Source organism: Musca domestica, unplaced genomic scaffold, assembly GCF_030504385.1.
Source record: "Musca domestica strain aabys unplaced genomic scaffold, Musca_domestica.polishedcontigs.V.1.1 24, whole genome shotgun sequence".
Taxonomy (NCBI): domain Eukaryota; kingdom Metazoa; phylum Arthropoda; class Insecta; order Diptera; family Muscidae; genus Musca; species Musca domestica.
The window spans coordinates 10,995,873-11,012,234 of record NW_026712272.1 but is presented as its reverse complement, the minus strand read 5'-3'; the positions used below and the strand labels follow the sequence as shown (position 1 = coordinate 11,012,234).

The window sequence follows — 16,362 nt, the reverse complement described above, 5'->3', positions numbered from 1 at the left end:
CTGGCATCGCTAAATCGTCTTAGAATTTTACGCTGATCCAGAATATTTAGAATACGGAACGGGAGTAGAATATTACGCAAACGGCAATACTCTGCAATAAAGATTAGATTATAAAAAAATTCCTTAAATCTATCTAGAATCTGTCTCTGGAAAGAAGAATTTATAAAATGTGAGGATATTTTTCTGTAGAAAACATTGTTTTTGAAAAAAAAATATTTTTGACGTTTTTTTTTCATGAAATTCAAAAATTGGAAGTATCGGAAACGAATACTTATAAATCAAGTATCAGTCGGTTTTGCCGACAAGTATATATCCTCTGCCTACATCAGTTTATTTAAATTTAGTTTGACTTGCATTATGATTTTTCACCCCATTCACATTTCACCACAGGTAATACTGATAAAAATTGAAGGATATATAACTAATCCAAAAAAATGGTTCATCAAATTTTTTTATCTTTTATAGTGGAGGTATCAGAAGAAGTGGTGAAGGAGTATATACATTAGATGTAAGTTTTATAAAAAAAATATTGGAAAACACAAAGTTTTGAAAAAATCCCTGACTTGTAACTTCCGGCAGTTATCCACAATTTGTCACAATTTTATAGGAATTTTGTCTGGAGGAGGCACCGATATTGTTCGCCACTAAACTCGATCTAAGTTTGTAAAAAATATTATAATACTCCCTTGAAGAGTCATCCGGCGTACCAGCCACCAAGACAAACATACGCTAGATCGACTCCAAATGTACGGAAACGGATTTCTTCCAAAGAGACCTAGGTTCTAGAGCCGTCATTTCGATAAGGCATGTTTCGGCCGTATCGAATGATAGATACCCGCTCTAGCCATATGGTTGAGGGCATAAAACTATAAATGAGACTGCAAGATGTCTATGCATAGAAGAAATAAATGTTTCTTGAACAAACTGTTCATAGATAAAAAACTAAACTTCGTAGCTATAAAAAAACTTAAATTCATTCATCAACCTTTCGGTGGCCGTATTTCGAATAATTTTAACTTATACTAAAGTTTCTTTAAATTAAGTATTTCTAAAAATGAAAGCAAAAAATTTGGAACCTTCGTTTAAAAGACCTTTATAAACCTTATAAGAGACGTATATAAATAAAAAAAATTGTATAAGGTAAAAAAAAAAATTGCAGACTCGCATTCAAAAATTGTATTTATTCGAAATAATTAAAAAGGATGAGGGACCCATAATTTCTTAAGTACAACCAAGGAAGTCATGTAGTTTTAAAATTATACAAACATTCCGACCCCCTACCATTGAGATGTAGTCCAGGCATATTCTTGAGGCTTCAAGGCTTGATATAACCTAACCTAATTGTCCTCTGAGCATCAAGAGCCAGACATACTTAAGAAACAATTAAACTTAAGTGGCCACAATGACATAACATGCGACCCATATTTGAAAACAATTAGGATTTTTCATAAATTTTTTCTCATATTAAAACACTTATCTTATTCTTCTTCTTTTTATTTTCTTTCCCAAAAATAACAAAAAGTAAAATGAAAATAAATTGTTTCTTAAAATAATTCCATTACTTTGTTAAAATTCAAAGTGTTTTTTCCCATAACCACATCAAATTCTAATCAGAAACTCATTGAGTTTCTCCTTCTCCCTTTTCATAATCACCAGTTTGGTGTTCGCAAAAAAAAAAAACGAACATTTTCTTTATAAATCACGTGTAGATTATAAAAACGAATAAAATGAAAAGAAAGAAAGACAAAAAAAAGTCACATATAAAAATTTCTAGGTTAGATGTACACACATAGTATCCTTGAAGCAGAAGAAGAAGAGAGCTTTTTGTGTTTTTGTTGGAGAACAAGAAAAAACAAAACTCTCATTGTTTCTCTCGCTCTCTTTGTGATAAGTTGGTCATTGTTTTTTCGTGGGGAAAATTCTCATTTGTTTTTGGAGGGCTCTCATTTGCATAATATGATACTCATTTTCCATAATGAGAGCGAGAGTTGAATTTTGTATTTAATGATGAGAGAGAACAAATATTTCCCATTAAATTTCTCTCTGAGATTTTATATGGAAATGTTGATACCATTGGAATGTTATTGATAATTATCACCCTTAGACTTGGTAGTTAAGAATGGCAGAAACTAAAAAAAAAAAAACAGCAAAACAATTTATCACGTGTGCCAAAGCAAATACACTCCTAGTTCCAAACACCCAAGAGAGCATGAGAGCGAGGTCTCCCTTAGATTTCTCGCTGAAATAACTTGAAAAAAAAAACGACTTACCTTTTGCCTTCTTCCCCTTCAGCGCCCTCAGCTGTTGCTGCTGCTGGATCCTGTTGTTGGGCAGCTGGTGCGGCTGCTGCTGCGGCGGGTGCTCCCTCAGAGGCGGGAACATCTTCTTCGTTGCCACCTTTGACGGCACCCACCAACGATGTGAATTGATTTGTGATATTGGAAAACATTTTTGCAGGTTTTGTTGCTGTTGCTTTTGGGTTTTTCTTGGCTTTGGGGGTTTTTCTCTGTTTCTCAGGGGGTTCTCCTTTTTTTGAAGCTGGTCTTTTTTTAATTTATTTTTCCGATTTTTTCTATATTTTTTGACAAATTCTGTAGATGACACACATTAGCACACTTTTACAAAAAAAAAATTCAAAATTACAATTTCACAGTTTTTGTTGTTGTTTTTCAACGAAAAAGTATTTATTTTTTATTTTAAGGTTATGTTTAATGTATGCAAACAATAATTATGTGGGCAAGAGAGAGAGAGGAAGAGAAACGGCTCGAGAGAAAAACTTTCACGAGAGAGAGCCTTTTTTCCAAAAAGAGGGTGTCAAGAATTGACCCCCATTCGAGTGTCAGGGAGAGAGAGATTCCTGAAAATGAGCAAATCCGAATGTCTGAACTTCTTTAGGACAGCGAAAACGAAAAAACCGAAGGGTAAATGACAAATATAACGGTAAAACGACAAGTGTGCATTAAAAGAACACATGAACCAACAACAAAAACAACAAAAAAACTATGGAATCTCACGATTAGTATGGATACCACTTTTTTTGCTGGTTGTAAGGAAAAGGGGTTGTTACGTTACAAAATAATTTGTGGCGTTTTCAATTCCAATAATATTTAACAAATTATTGAAAAAATTAAACTTATTTCAATGAATATTTAACAAAAAAAACTATTCTCCCATTGCCCCACGAAAGTTGATAGAAAGAAATCTGTTAGACCCCTCCAAAAAAGAAAAATCAATATTTTTCTTTCAACGTTTTTTTTTTTTCTTGAGCACACGGTCAAACCGAAAAATTCTCTTTTAAGTGTTTTATGCGTTTTTCAAATCCTTTTTTTTCAATTTTATAAAAATTACTTTTTTTGCTTCACTTTTGTTTTCTTGAAATTGTTTAAATTTCTTCTTTTTTTAATTCAATAATTATTTCAGTATTTTATTTAACTTTTTTCTTTCTTCAATTTTCAATTGCAAAGATTGTGTGTGTTTTTTTCTTGTCTGTATAGTATATTATGTCTTCCTGCTCTGAATGTCCTCGGAGAACTGTTTGTAGTCTTTGGTATATCTCTTTTGAAATAGCTTTACAATTGTCTAACACACGACGAGAACGACAAACGACAACGATGACGACTACGACTACGAGTGCCTGCGAAACGAGCGTCCGAAACGAATTGAATACTTTTACTATACTATCACTACGACAACGATGTGACAGCAGCAGCAGCTACCACCAACTTTTTTGTTTGGCCCATCCCCCAGACCTGCCACCACCATCGCCACCAACTACCACCACCCCCCATTTAAGTTTTTATCATCAATAGTATCTGAATTCAAGAAAGAAGGTATGGGAAATCTTCCCCCTCCCCCATTCTCCACCTGAGACTGGAATGTGTCATCTATTGGTACTGCTACTATTGATTGTGTCAAGATATCTGAGGTGTACAATAATGAAATCAATGCTGGCTCGTGGTAGCATGTAATAAAGCCCAGAGGGAATAAGGAAAATAAGATGTCTTACATGGTATCGTCTAGGTGAACACGACCATTTAAGATGACTAGAATGAATTGAAAAAAATAAAAAAGCTGTAAGTTCGACCGGACCGGAATTTTTAATACCCTCCACCATTTGGTACAAATTTGGCAATTTCAAAAAAAAAAAAAAATAAATAAATTATATAAAATCCGTTAAAAATTCTGTTAAAATCTTGAAAATACTGAATGCCTATACGACGACGTGGACCTGCATAGGCAACTTTTGTCATAAGTTATTACAATATTTAAATGCGAAACTTGAAGAAAAATCTGTTTATAATGTAGCTTAAATCATCAGAATAACGAATATAGGGGGTACCGTTATATGGGGGCTATACGAACCCGTGGACCTACACAGACAATTTTCTGGCATGGGCTGAAGTATCCATTACGAACTTCACATTCGAAATTTGAAACAATCCCGGTAAATAATGTCGCTAAAATCATCAAAATACCGAATATCGGGGGGTACCGTTACATGGGGGCTTTACCAAGACGTGGACCTGCACAGATAATTTTCTGTGTTAGGCTGTAGTATCCATTTCGAACTTCATATGCCAAATTTGATACAATTCCGGTGAATAATGTCGCTAAAATCATCAAAATAACGAATATCGGGAGGTGCCGTTATATGGGGGCTATATGATAACTTGGACCTACATGGCCCATTTACGAACTTAACCTGCCTACTGGCAAAATATACATGTGTGCAAAATGTTAGCCTTCAATCTCAATTTGTTCGAAAGATAGCGTGATTACAACAGACAGACGGACAGACAGACAGACGGACATAGCTAAATCGTCTTGGAATTTTACGCTGATCAAGAATATATATTCTTTGTTGGGTCTGACATGAGTATTTCGAGGAGTTACAAACGGAATGACAAAATTAATATACCCTCCATAGTATGGTGGAGGGTATAAAATGGTTTACTGGCGGTAGAGTAACGTGTATAGTCTTTGCGAAGGACGGAAAGCAATGTTGAGTGTGTTGATTTTTACTTATCAGATTTTATCTATAATTTCAAATTTTGCAAATCCGCCACCTGTGAGTTGGATAGACTTGCCAGAGCGGCTAAAGGGAGGTAGTGAAGTGTGCGAGCCTTGTCATCTGCTGAAAATACTCACCCACACTTTGTCGTCAATTCACGCTCAATACAAATTGCTACGATTTTGAACTTCCGAGGACGGCAAACATAATGTAATGCATCATTATGAATATAACTCAAAGCTGTCTTATACGCTTCTTGATCTAGAGGCTCTCACTTATATCGTTGGTCTTCTCTTTCTAGATTTCATAGGTACTTTCTGACTCGTCTGGGTGTCAAAAAGTACAGCAAAGGTACCCTTTTGTAGTACTCAGGGCGGCAATCTAGCATATTCTTCGCATTAGAGAAGGCAGTCAATTTGACAAACGAATCAGCTGGACGGCTTTGAATTCGGGAAAAGTAGAAGTTAAATAGTTCAGGATATATCACCATTTCACTTTTCTATAATAACGCCTTCGAATGTTTAAAATCAGACTGTGGCGTTAACCATTGCAGATATCCTTTCGTGACTTAAGTGGATAATTTGTTCAAAATTTAGGAAAGAGCGAAGTTTGGAAATTCCACTACCAACTCATACAGTTCTTTCAATATTACCATTGAGATTCCCTCAGATTAACTTAACGTTGCGAATAACATTTGCTTGATGTCCCAAAATAAATTGTGGAAAGAAAGGGACAAAATTCGGGCAGAAATGGTTCGAAAAGTAAAGAAGCGACTTGATCGAAACCCCCGTCGCAGTGGCCGAAAATTGCTCGTGAGCTGAACATATCGCAACAGTCCTTTCGGCAAATATTTAAAAATGAGCTCGGGATTAAAGAGGTGCTTCGCTTGGCCGAAAGTGGTGAACTGCCGAATTTGATTTTCTCCGATGAGAAAGCATTCATTGTCCAGCAATTTGTAAACAAATAAAGTGTCAAATACATCAGCTGAAAATGCGCACCTTCGGTTGGCCACCAGAACTCAAGCGCCGGCCACGTTGATGGTGTGGGCCGCCATAACAGCCAATAGTCGCTTTCCACTCGTATTAATCGACCTTGGCATCAGAATAAATGCCGAATGTTATCGCGAAAATATTCTAGAGGATGTATTAAAGCCTTGGACAAGCAAACATTTTAGCCGAAGACCTTGGACATTCCAACAGGACTCAGCACCATCACACTCAGCACGCGCCACCCAAGAATGGTTACATAATGAGGTTCCTCGCTTCATTTCCAGCCACCAAAATCTCTGAATATCAATCCGTTGGACTATTGTGTCTGGAGTACTTTGGAAAGCAAGGTTGGCACTAAAAAATACCAAAGTGTCGATCACGTCAAGCAAGCGCCTCGCCGGGAATGAACCAAAATACCACCGAGCAACATTCCGGTAGCGTGTGACGGTTTCATTGGCGGTTTGAAGGCCATAATTCCTGCCAAGGTGACCAATTCAAACAAATCTAAACTGATTCTAGAAGTTGATGCTATTTTCGACATTTTTTGCTTTCATTCAATAAAATTAAAAAAAAAATGTAAAAGTTATGGCGTTTGACTTCCACCCATTCATAAAATCGTATTAAAAAATTATGCAGTTAAAGTTCCTTTTCCATAATCTGACGTCGATACGATGAATACGAAGTATATCTCTGAAACAGAGTGCAGTAAAGTTGTCTCAGTCGGGCTTCTAAACGATTTAATGCAATGTATTAACTTGTGATGCACAACAATCCGAAACATATATATATGCAATAGGTTTTTTGAGATCTTTCTATTGAAGGCATTTTTAGATCTATCTATCAGTAACTTCATGTGTGTTCCCGTACGAAAAGAACTTGTGTGTATAAAGCCAAAAACAGCTAAAATTACCAAAACTTTCAGATTCTTGCAGGGTTTGAAACATAGCGCCTGTGATCTGATTGATGTAGGCTTTCCACATAAAATGAACGGTTGAGGCAGAACCAACTTGACCCAATTTTGTTGACTTATCTCATTTCTGATGTTTCTAGATGTGTACATAAACGCTTGTAATGCGGATGTTACAGCCAGAATTATGATTGGGCCTCATTGTGGCTGATGTGGTGTCTTTCACGTAACTGTTATGTTTCTATGCTGATCTAGTTCCATCTCCGTGGTTTCAAATTGACCCTTACAGACTGTTCAGAATGTTATACCTTTAGGCATAAAGAAGCTTAAGTTCAAATATTGCCCAGAAGTCCCTAAAATCTTCATTTTATCTACTCCACATATGCCCAACATTGAGGTCTATTTACTCAGTATTTCCCCATGACTTCCAAATCAAATAAATCTGCTTGCAAAACAATGATGTTGGACACCACAGTTGGTTAAAAGTTAAAAGACATCGTGGTTCGTGGTTGTTTCAAAAAAATCCAAGAGCAGCTTTTGCTGGAATATAAAATCCATGTTCTCCGAATGAAGTGATGCGCATGTCCCACACATTCTGGTCGATGGGCAGGCAGAGTGAGAAAAATCTCTTTTCAAATACAGACAAAAATTCTAAAGGCATTTGCCAATACAACAATACTGCGAAATAAGAAATATGCAATGCAATTTCTTTCGTTGGAGATTCTGATAACAAAAATTGGGCAGTTATGAGTGATTCATATCCCTCAGGCTACCGCTACCGTTCGAAGTCTACAAAGCAGGGCTTACAATTATTTTGACACACTTTTTCTTACAACATTTTCACAAAATATTTTAAGTTCCAATATTTAAAAACTCAAGATAATATTTGCCCCAAATCAATAGTTAAAGAACAAAATTCCAATTGGATCAGGTAAACAGGTTGGGGGTGGTGATGTGGGTTGTCAGACATTGCACTATGATACGTTGATGTTTTTCGTTCACAATATGGCAAAAGTTCATTTGTACTATTATTTTCGCACAACAACAAGGTCCATAGGAGTACAATTGTTTTTGAAATATTGATTTATATGATAATTTAATGTATTTAACAACAAAAACTGCAATTTACAATTAGAACACTTTTTCTCTTCTCTTCAATCGATGAACAGCACAACAAAAAAACACAATTTTGAATGTAAACATTAAGGGAGGTTCACAGTTTTTGTTTAATTGTATGGTGTAATGAAGAAAGGAGGTTATATCTTGCTGTGTTTCGTGTTAAATGTTGGTGGGGATGTATTTATGTTATGAAAACAATAAATGAACACAAATTTCTTTTAAAAAAGGTTTCGTTTCACGTTGACATACTTTTTTTATAGAAAAATGTAATTTGCCTTTTTATTACTACTGAATATTGAACCATTGGGATTAAAAGATCTGAGATGATATTAATGCCGCCCAGTTGATGTTTCTTTACATACACAAACACAATAAAAAGAGAATAAAAAAATATGTAGTGAAAAGCTATTATGGAGACAATTGATGTTAAAAAAAGTGTTAAAAAGTATCAGCCTCATCTTATACAGATAAAAATATTGGCATGGGCAAAAATACGAAATTATAATTTCCAATTTTTAGGAAGTTTTAAAAAATCGCTGACTTGTTCCGTAAGTTATGACAGATAAAATAATTGAAAATTGTGATCCTTTGTGTGTGAGGTACCAGAAGGGATCGCAGATATATATCATGTTCACAACAGTTCTTGCGTTAGCAAAAATGTTTGTATGTGTGCAATTGGAAGAGAACCCCACGTGGAAGAGGTACCAGAACAAATGGTCCGATCTTTTCCATCATTTTAACAGATCTTGTGTTGATGGAAATGGAATTGAGATGTACCAAGTCTGAATGGAATCGTATGCTATTTTCTCGTTGTGGGGGAGATGTCAGGAGGAGTAGACCTCATCTTCAGAGCAAATCTTGTGTTAATATGTGTGAAATATGAGGGGAAGCGAATGCTTATTTCGGATTTTATAATCGTTTTGGTTATTGAATAATTTTACCCTTTGCGTGGGAGGTAGCAGAAGGAACGGCCCGATCTCTACCACTTTCATAACAGACCTTGTGTTGATGGAAATGCTGAGATGTGCTAAGTCTGAATGGAATGGAACGTTATTTTCGCGTTTTATGAGTTACGTGGTTATTCAAAATGTTGACCCTTTGTAGGGGAGTTACCAGTACTAGTGTTAATAAAAATATTGTGATGCATTTAATTTGAAGGTTGTCGGACTCTTTCACAAAATTTTATAAGAGTTATAATTTTTCTAAATTTTGACCCTTAATTGAGGAGACTAATATTATCCATTTTCGCGGATTTGCAATGTTGAAGCAAAATAGGATTATCCTTTCTCTTTCTGTGCAGTAAAATATTTTCTTTTAAATGTTCGATATTTTGTGGGGAAGGGACGAAAAGGAGTGGACCGATATTGCCCATCTCCCATTGATAATAATACTGCGATATATTAAATTTGGACCAAATTGGATTCTCCCTTCGAGACTTAGAGTCTAAATGGTCATTTCGATGAGGAACGTTTTGACCATATCAAATGATGTATTCCATATGGCTGAGGGTATAATTAAGGTGAGAATTACTTAAAACGCTTTTTCGACTGGCTTAAAACTATTTTGTTCTTTTATAAAGAAGCCAGCAGATGACTTATGCATGTCGAAAAAGCTTTATATGTATTCTCACCTTTTTGCTCTGTTCCAGAACTGCAAGAATGTAAAAGTTTTTACTACGATAACCAATTTTATCTTTATAATATTGCGGAAAAATGCAAAAAAAAAAAGTAGATTCTTTCAGATTCTGGAACAGAGCAAAAAGGTGAGAATACACAAAACGCTTTTTTACTGGCTTAAGTTATCGACTGGCTTCTTTGGAAAAGAACAAAAGAGCGTAGGGCCAAAATCGAACTAAGTCAACCTAAAACTCCTTTGTTCTTCTACGAAGAAGCCAGCCGAAGACTTAAGAGAGTACAAAAAGCCTTTTATGTACTTTCACCTTATGTTTCATTTTCAAATTCTGTTGAAATTCAATTTCATATTTACAGCTTTTTGATCTTTGGGATGAAAAAGAATTAGAAATACGATGTTGTCAAAAATCCTCGTCGTTTCAATCAATCTTCTTGATTTTCTCTTTAATTAAAATATTGTGCCAAAAGTTTCAAATAAAAAACTACTTGTGGCCATGGTACAATGAAGAGAAGGTAGGTCAACTTTGAAAAAAATGCAAGTATAGAGGTCTACCTGTTTGGCTTGTAATGTCAGAATTTGTATCAAAACAATAAAAAAGCAAACAACTTGTTGCATTGATTTTGAATAAATAATTTAAAACCGCGAAAACTGAATGTAAGGTCAAAATTTCTTTTCAAAATCATGTTCTAAATATCTCTTATGGTTTATTTCGCGACAAAAAACTGTAGATTTTGTCGATGCATTCGTTGCAATAAGCATTTTCAAAACACCCGAATTTGAATATTTTCTGAACAATTTTTTATTATTGAAAAGAAGACACACACATAAGCAAATGAAGTTGACATATTAAGCCAGAAAAATGAAAAAAATTAAATCATATGGTAGTTCTGCCCTACCTTGAATTCATTGTACCATGCTTGTGGCATTTGTTATTGGTATTTTTATTGATATTTGTGCCCTCTGGCCGTAAAACACCAGAGTGATGATTCCCCGACCAACTTGTTTAAAAAAGTGTCATTTAAATATGTTATGGTTCACCAAATGCATGACAAAGTGTTTGAAATAATCCTTTCTGAAAAATTATCAGTTTTTTGACATCTGTACATATATTTAATATAATTCTCAGTAGTTAAGAGATCTTTTTTCACTGCTTATATAAGTTTGGAGCATTCACTGTCTCTATTCAAGAAAAATTCACCACACCACCCAATCAATACAATCTCATCCCAACTTGGCAGCACTTTTCCAAAGCAAACATATGTTACAGCTGTTATGTCAAATTTGACACTTGTTTAAGGTTAGAAACGATTGAATAATATCAATTTCTTCCGTAAATATTATACGTTTTTTCCAAATTACTTAATAAAAACTAATTAATTGGCTGCAATTACTAAATAATTATTTACGTAGTGGACATCTGATGTAGTTACAGTACCTGCTAGACTCAAGAAATGGCCAAGTATTTAGCACAGATTATTGTTTTGGGCACACAGGCGATTGGACGTGCCTTTGCCAAGGCATTGAAACAAGAGATAGCAGCTTCACAAGAGGCTGCACGTCGTGCCGGTGGTGGTCGGCAGGGCGAGAAGAGGGCAGAGGCCAATGCCAGAACGGGTAAGTAACTGTGGGATGATGAAATTCAAGGAACAATTGAAAATAATAATTTTTATTATTTACAGGCATGACACTGGAAGAGGCCAAACAAATCCTAAATGTAGAAGACTTGAAAAATTTCGAAGAAATCACCAAAAAATATGAACATTTATTTGCGGTAAACGACAAAGCCAAAGGTGGCTCATTTTATCTGCAATCCAAGGTGTTCCGTGCTAAAGAACGTATCGACCAGGAACTGAAAGAGGCTTTAAAGGCAGCAAAACCATCTGCGGCAGCGGATGATGCGACGGGGTCCGCGGGTGATAAACAACGATGAGTGGTCATCCACAAGTAGGTTTGTGGTTGACGCGCGGTGTATAGATGTGTTTAAGAGATTGTTTTAGATCCATAGCCAGACGTTAAAAATATTGCTTTAGTTTTAATGAAAGTGTTTTTTATTTTAGTACGTTTTTTAATTGTTATTAAATGCATGAAATGAAATGAAGACACGACACGATGTAGTAAAGTAAGCTGAATTCCTATCATTTATGTGCTCTTTTTATTATTTGACTTGGATGACAAGTCTGTGGAAAACCCTTGAAAATAACTTTAAAAGAATGGTCCACAGTGCTTGTGTGAATATGGTTCCTTTGAGTTTAATACATAAATGCAATGATGAAAAGAAAATTAAAACCGATATAAACTTGTTTTTGTTGGAAATTTAATGTTAATGAATGTGAAGGAAATTTGCCAACGATAACGATTCAATGTTAAGTGATATTTGAGCTATAATAGATGCTATTGGTATTGACATTTTTAGTGTCTAAGCACACTTTAGTCTAGATACTGAGGATGGAGGTTAACAGGTTAGTTATAGATCCATTAACAGAAAAAGGAGTTGATGATTGGATAATGAATTATTGGCAAAAATTATATCCCCTCCAAAACCCAGAAAAATTAATGATAGGAGCTCAGCCTGTACCTATACCGATCAAAATGAGTGTGATTCGAATTTTAGTAGTCAGTTCGAAGAGTCCCAAGATGGTAGCAAACCTGTTTATGATGAGAGCTGATGTTATGAGTTATGAGAAAGTCATAAATCTCAATTGGGTAGGTACCACTTCGTTTAAGAAGCATTGAAAATGGAGTAATTAAATCATCTTTTTAGGAATAATGTATTTCATTATTCGGACAACAGACATTGTTATGCCTGTACAAATCGAATAAATGGAAACAGAATGAGCGGTGTTATGTTGTCAGTAGAAGTGACAAGTAATACAGAACTTTGGTCACCAATAGCGAATATTTTCAAGGCATAACTCCTGCCCGAGGGTCTTTAGCAATATGAAACAATATTCCTTAAAAACCCCACGATTAATTTAACCCAAAGCTCTTGAAAAATGTTCTGAAAAAAATTCACGTTATTTCGTCAGATAGTTCTTAAATATATATTCCTTAGAAAATCCTTTAAAAATATATATATTTTTTAAATTTCAATACAAATCGATAGTTGGTCTTTATATGTTCGTGGCTTCGATCAACTTTAAAAAAATCGGTATAAAAGAGTAGTAAAATAACTGACTGACTAATCTAGAATCGACGCCTAAACGAAACAGCTGAAGCTAGAATCTTGAAACTTTGCACAAGGGCCAGTCTTGGTGCGTAGATGTATGATAGAGTTGGGTTTTTGGAAATTCGTACTAAAAGGGTACGAAAGGTACTAAGATGTACTCAAAATTTAATACTTTGTATTGGAAAAACGGAATGAGCTAAGAATTTTGAATGAGAGCCACTCTAAGGTTAGGAAAAGTTCTAAAATGGTATTAAATTTTTAAAATGGTACTGTTTGGTATAGAGCTAAATACTTGAAATTTGGTATGAGAATCAAGATTGGAAAGTAAGATTGATATATGAAGAAATTTGTACTAAATATGCGAACTGTACTAAATGGTACCAAATTTGGAACAGTTCGGTTTATATTACATAGCGATACATGTTGGCGATAGATGAACGATGGTGAAATTTGATATTGAAGTCACTGTTGGTTTCTAGAGTTTAGTGAAATAGTTTTGAATAGAAAAATGGAATGTAGGTCCATTGTCCAATGGTTTTGCTAATATACTCCTCGGTAAACTTCGAAATGAAGGAATGCATGGAGTGTTGTCATACTAAACACATTGTGAATTTTGAGTACAAAAAGCTGTTGGAACGAATCAAAAAATTAAGGTGGAATTTTCGCTGTAGAAGTAGCGGGATCTTGTACAGCTTTACTATAGAGCGGATTTGATTACGAGACCTGAGCAAAAGAAATCTGTGGATATAATAGGATTTAAGAAAATGTGAGTGCTAATATATGCTCTTGTCGAGAACCTACAATTTTTATACCCTCCACCATACTATGAAGGGTATATTAACTTTGCCATCCCGTTTGTAACTCCTCGAAATGCTCATGTCAGACCCAATAAAGTATATATATTCTTGATCAGCGTAAAATTCTAAGTCGATTTAGCGTTGCCCGTCCTATATCCGTCTGTCTGTCGAAATCACTCCAGCTTCCGAACGAAATGAAGTAGATTGATAAAATTTTACTCAAATGTGTATTATGTCTGCAGGACTTTTGGTATTGAAAATGGGCCATATAGGTCCACATCTTCGTATAGCCCCCATATAACGGTACCTCCCGATATTCGATTTTTTGGTGATTTTAGCGACATTTTTCACCGGATTTGTTTCAAATTTGGTAATTGAAATTCGTAATGGTTACTACAGCCTAAGACAGAAAAGTGTCTGTGCAAGTCTACGTCTTCGTATAGCCCTTATGTAACGGCACCTCCCGATATTCGATTCTTTGTTGATTTTAGCGACATTATTCACTGGAATTGTTTCAAATTTGGTATTTGAAGTTCGTAATGGATACTACAGCCTATGACAGGAGATTGTATGTGCATGTCCACGACTTCGTATAGCCTCCATATAACGGTACCTCCCGATAGTCGGTATTTAGATGATTTTAGCAACATTATTCTCCGTAATTGTTTCAAATGTGGCATATGAAGTTCGCAATAAATGCTACAGCCTATGACAGAAAATTGTCTGTGCAGGTCCACGTCCTTCGTATATCCCCCATTTAACAGCACCTTAGATATTCGGTATTTTGATGATTTTAGCGACATTATTCACCGGAACTGTTTCAAATTTGGTATTTAAAGTTCATAATGGATACTGCAACATAAGGCAAAAAATTGTCTGTGTAGGTCCACATTATGGTATTGCCCCCCATATAATAGTACCTCCCTATATTGATGATTATAGGTAGATTATTAACCGATTTTTTTCAAGTTTCGCATTTAAATATTGTAATGATTTATGACAAAAAAATACCCTAATACGACAGCTACATTAGGTATTTTTAAGATTTTAACACAATTTTTAACGGATTTTTTTTTGGAAAATTGTCAAATTCGTTATAAATGGTGGAGGGTATTCAAAGTTCCACCCGGCCGAAATTACAGCTTTTTTACTTGTTTTAATATCATAAAGGGAAAAATCGATAATCGTAGTAAAATATTTAACACTCTTGCAGTTCTGGAACATAGCAATAGTTTAAAAGAACCCTCAAGACTATCTGTACTTACCTCTTTAAGACTTCTGAATAATTTCTCAATTCTTACAGTTATAAAAAATTACTACAAAATTTTATTATTTGTTTTTTTTTTATAATATATATAATAATTTAGTAAACAAAAACAAAAGTTGGTATGTTTCAGATATCGACATACCCAAATATTACTAGTAATATACGTACAAAATCAATTTATATTTATATTAAACTATTACAAAACATTCTTTGCATAAATATTTGTTATTAATTAAAAATAAGATATAAATTTCAATACTTGCTTTAAATATAATTTTCAATTTTTTTAATAATAAAAATTTTGTTTATAAATTTATTCATAATTTTATACAATTGTTTTAAATAATTTACATAGAGAGAGAAAATAATTCTTTATTTATGGCTAATTGTTGATGGATTCCAAAAATAAATTTACAGTAGAACACGGTCATAACGAACAGCATATATATGACGGTACTATAGTCAGGGTCCCAATTCTTGTTCCATGAAAATGTGAAATTAAAAGAAGTTTAAAACGAAAACGAAAAGAAAATATTTTTTATTTCCTCTTGTCATAGAACAGGAATCCTACCCCAGTACTCTATTTTGTCAAAAAAATTTTAAATACTTTTCAAAAACTCCCTCCAACCGCGTTCGACTGTACAAATTTCATTAATAATTTGGAAATTTTGGCCAATTATAATATTTTTAATCAGATATTTACAAACGTAGGTCACTCAATTCCTTAACTCGATTAAATTCAACTTCTTCCCCCCTTCGCCTATTAACAAAATCCCGGATTGGTGTGTTCAATAACACAACGCTTGCAATACTTCTTCACCGCTCGATAGCCCTCAATGGAGATTTGACAATCCTGAATATTCAACTGTTGCAGCCCCCGACAGTAGTAGGCAATGCATTGTACTCCACGATCGGTGATCATATCACAATTGCGTAAACTCAATTTCTTCAGGTTCGGACAACTTTCGGCCAGGGCGCGTAGTCCAGCATCACTGACATCACATTTCCCAATATCAAGTGCTCTCAGGCGTGGACAGGATCTAGCCAAAACTGTAATAGAATCATCACTCACTGCCTCACAGCCACGAGCATTTAGATAGCGTAACTTATAGCATCGTCTTGCTATGACTTTAAGGCCAGCATCGGAGACTCGATCACATTTCGCCACCGATAGGTAACGCAGCACAGCGCCCAATTTGGCCAGTTCGTAAAGCCCGAAATCGGTGATATTTACACAATCCGAGACGCTGAGCTCTTTGAGGGCTATGCAAAAACTTGGCACGAATTTGAGGCCTGCATCTGAAAATACGAAAAAGAAAGATTAAGATAACGTGTCGAATATTTTTGTATAATATATGTAAGTTATTTGGATAACATGGATAATGTATCTACATCTTTTGGATACCGCGATAATGTGTCTGTTATTTGGATAACGTATCTACATTATTTGGATAATGTATCTACTTCTTTTGAA

General features: G+C 34.8%; 3 protein-coding genes across 11 annotated transcripts in view; 1 reads left to right on the top strand and 2 right to left on the bottom strand.

Moving 5' to 3' along the window:
- The window catches only part of LOC101888203 (synapse-associated protein of 47 kDa), a 155,836-nt gene extending 152,202 nt beyond the window's left edge, over positions 1-3,634 (bottom strand). For 2 of the 7 annotated variants that reach the window (XM_059123206.1, XM_059123208.1), the window contains exons 1-2: positions 3,349-3,634; positions 2,271-2,591 (exon numbers count right to left, since the gene is read on the bottom strand). In XM_059123206.1, coding sequence (XP_058979189.1) covers positions 2,271-2,449 — 179 coding nt within the window. In that variant the 5' untranslated portion in view covers positions 2,450-2,591; positions 3,349-3,634. Of the gene's footprint in view, positions 1-2,270; positions 2,616-3,348 lie in introns of all 7 variants that reach the window. The other 5 variants (XM_059123205.1, XM_059123204.1, XM_059123207.1 and 2 more) reach the window with 5 other exon arrangements.
- A 7,303-nt stretch (positions 3,635-10,937) lies between these two features.
- On the top strand, positions 10,938-11,800 carry LOC101889067 (mitochondrial import inner membrane translocase subunit Tim16). Of its 2 annotated transcripts, none has more exons than XM_020036760.2 (3): positions 10,938-10,955; positions 11,069-11,272; positions 11,338-11,800. In XM_020036760.2, exons 2-3 carry the CDS (start codon positions 11,110-11,112, stop codon positions 11,586-11,588), a joined length of 414 nt encoding a protein of 137 aa, XP_019892319.1. In that variant the 5' UTR covers positions 10,938-10,955; positions 11,069-11,109; the 3' UTR covers positions 11,589-11,800. The 2 variants fall into 2 exon arrangements, with proteins under 2 accessions (XP_019892319.1, XP_011292548.1); XM_011294246.3 differs by having other exon boundaries at positions 10,950-10,988.
- Positions 11,801-15,182: 3,382 nt separating this feature from the next.
- Positions 15,183-16,362, bottom strand: part of LOC101889753 (F-box/LRR-repeat protein 7) — a 109,571-nt gene continuing 108,391 nt past the window's right edge. For both annotated transcript variants that reach the window (XM_011294247.3, XM_059123364.1), the window contains one exon: positions 15,183-16,187. In XM_011294247.3, coding sequence (XP_011292549.1) covers positions 15,652-16,187 — 536 coding nt within the window. In that variant the 3' untranslated portion in view covers positions 15,183-15,651. The remainder of the gene's footprint in view (positions 16,188-16,362) is intronic.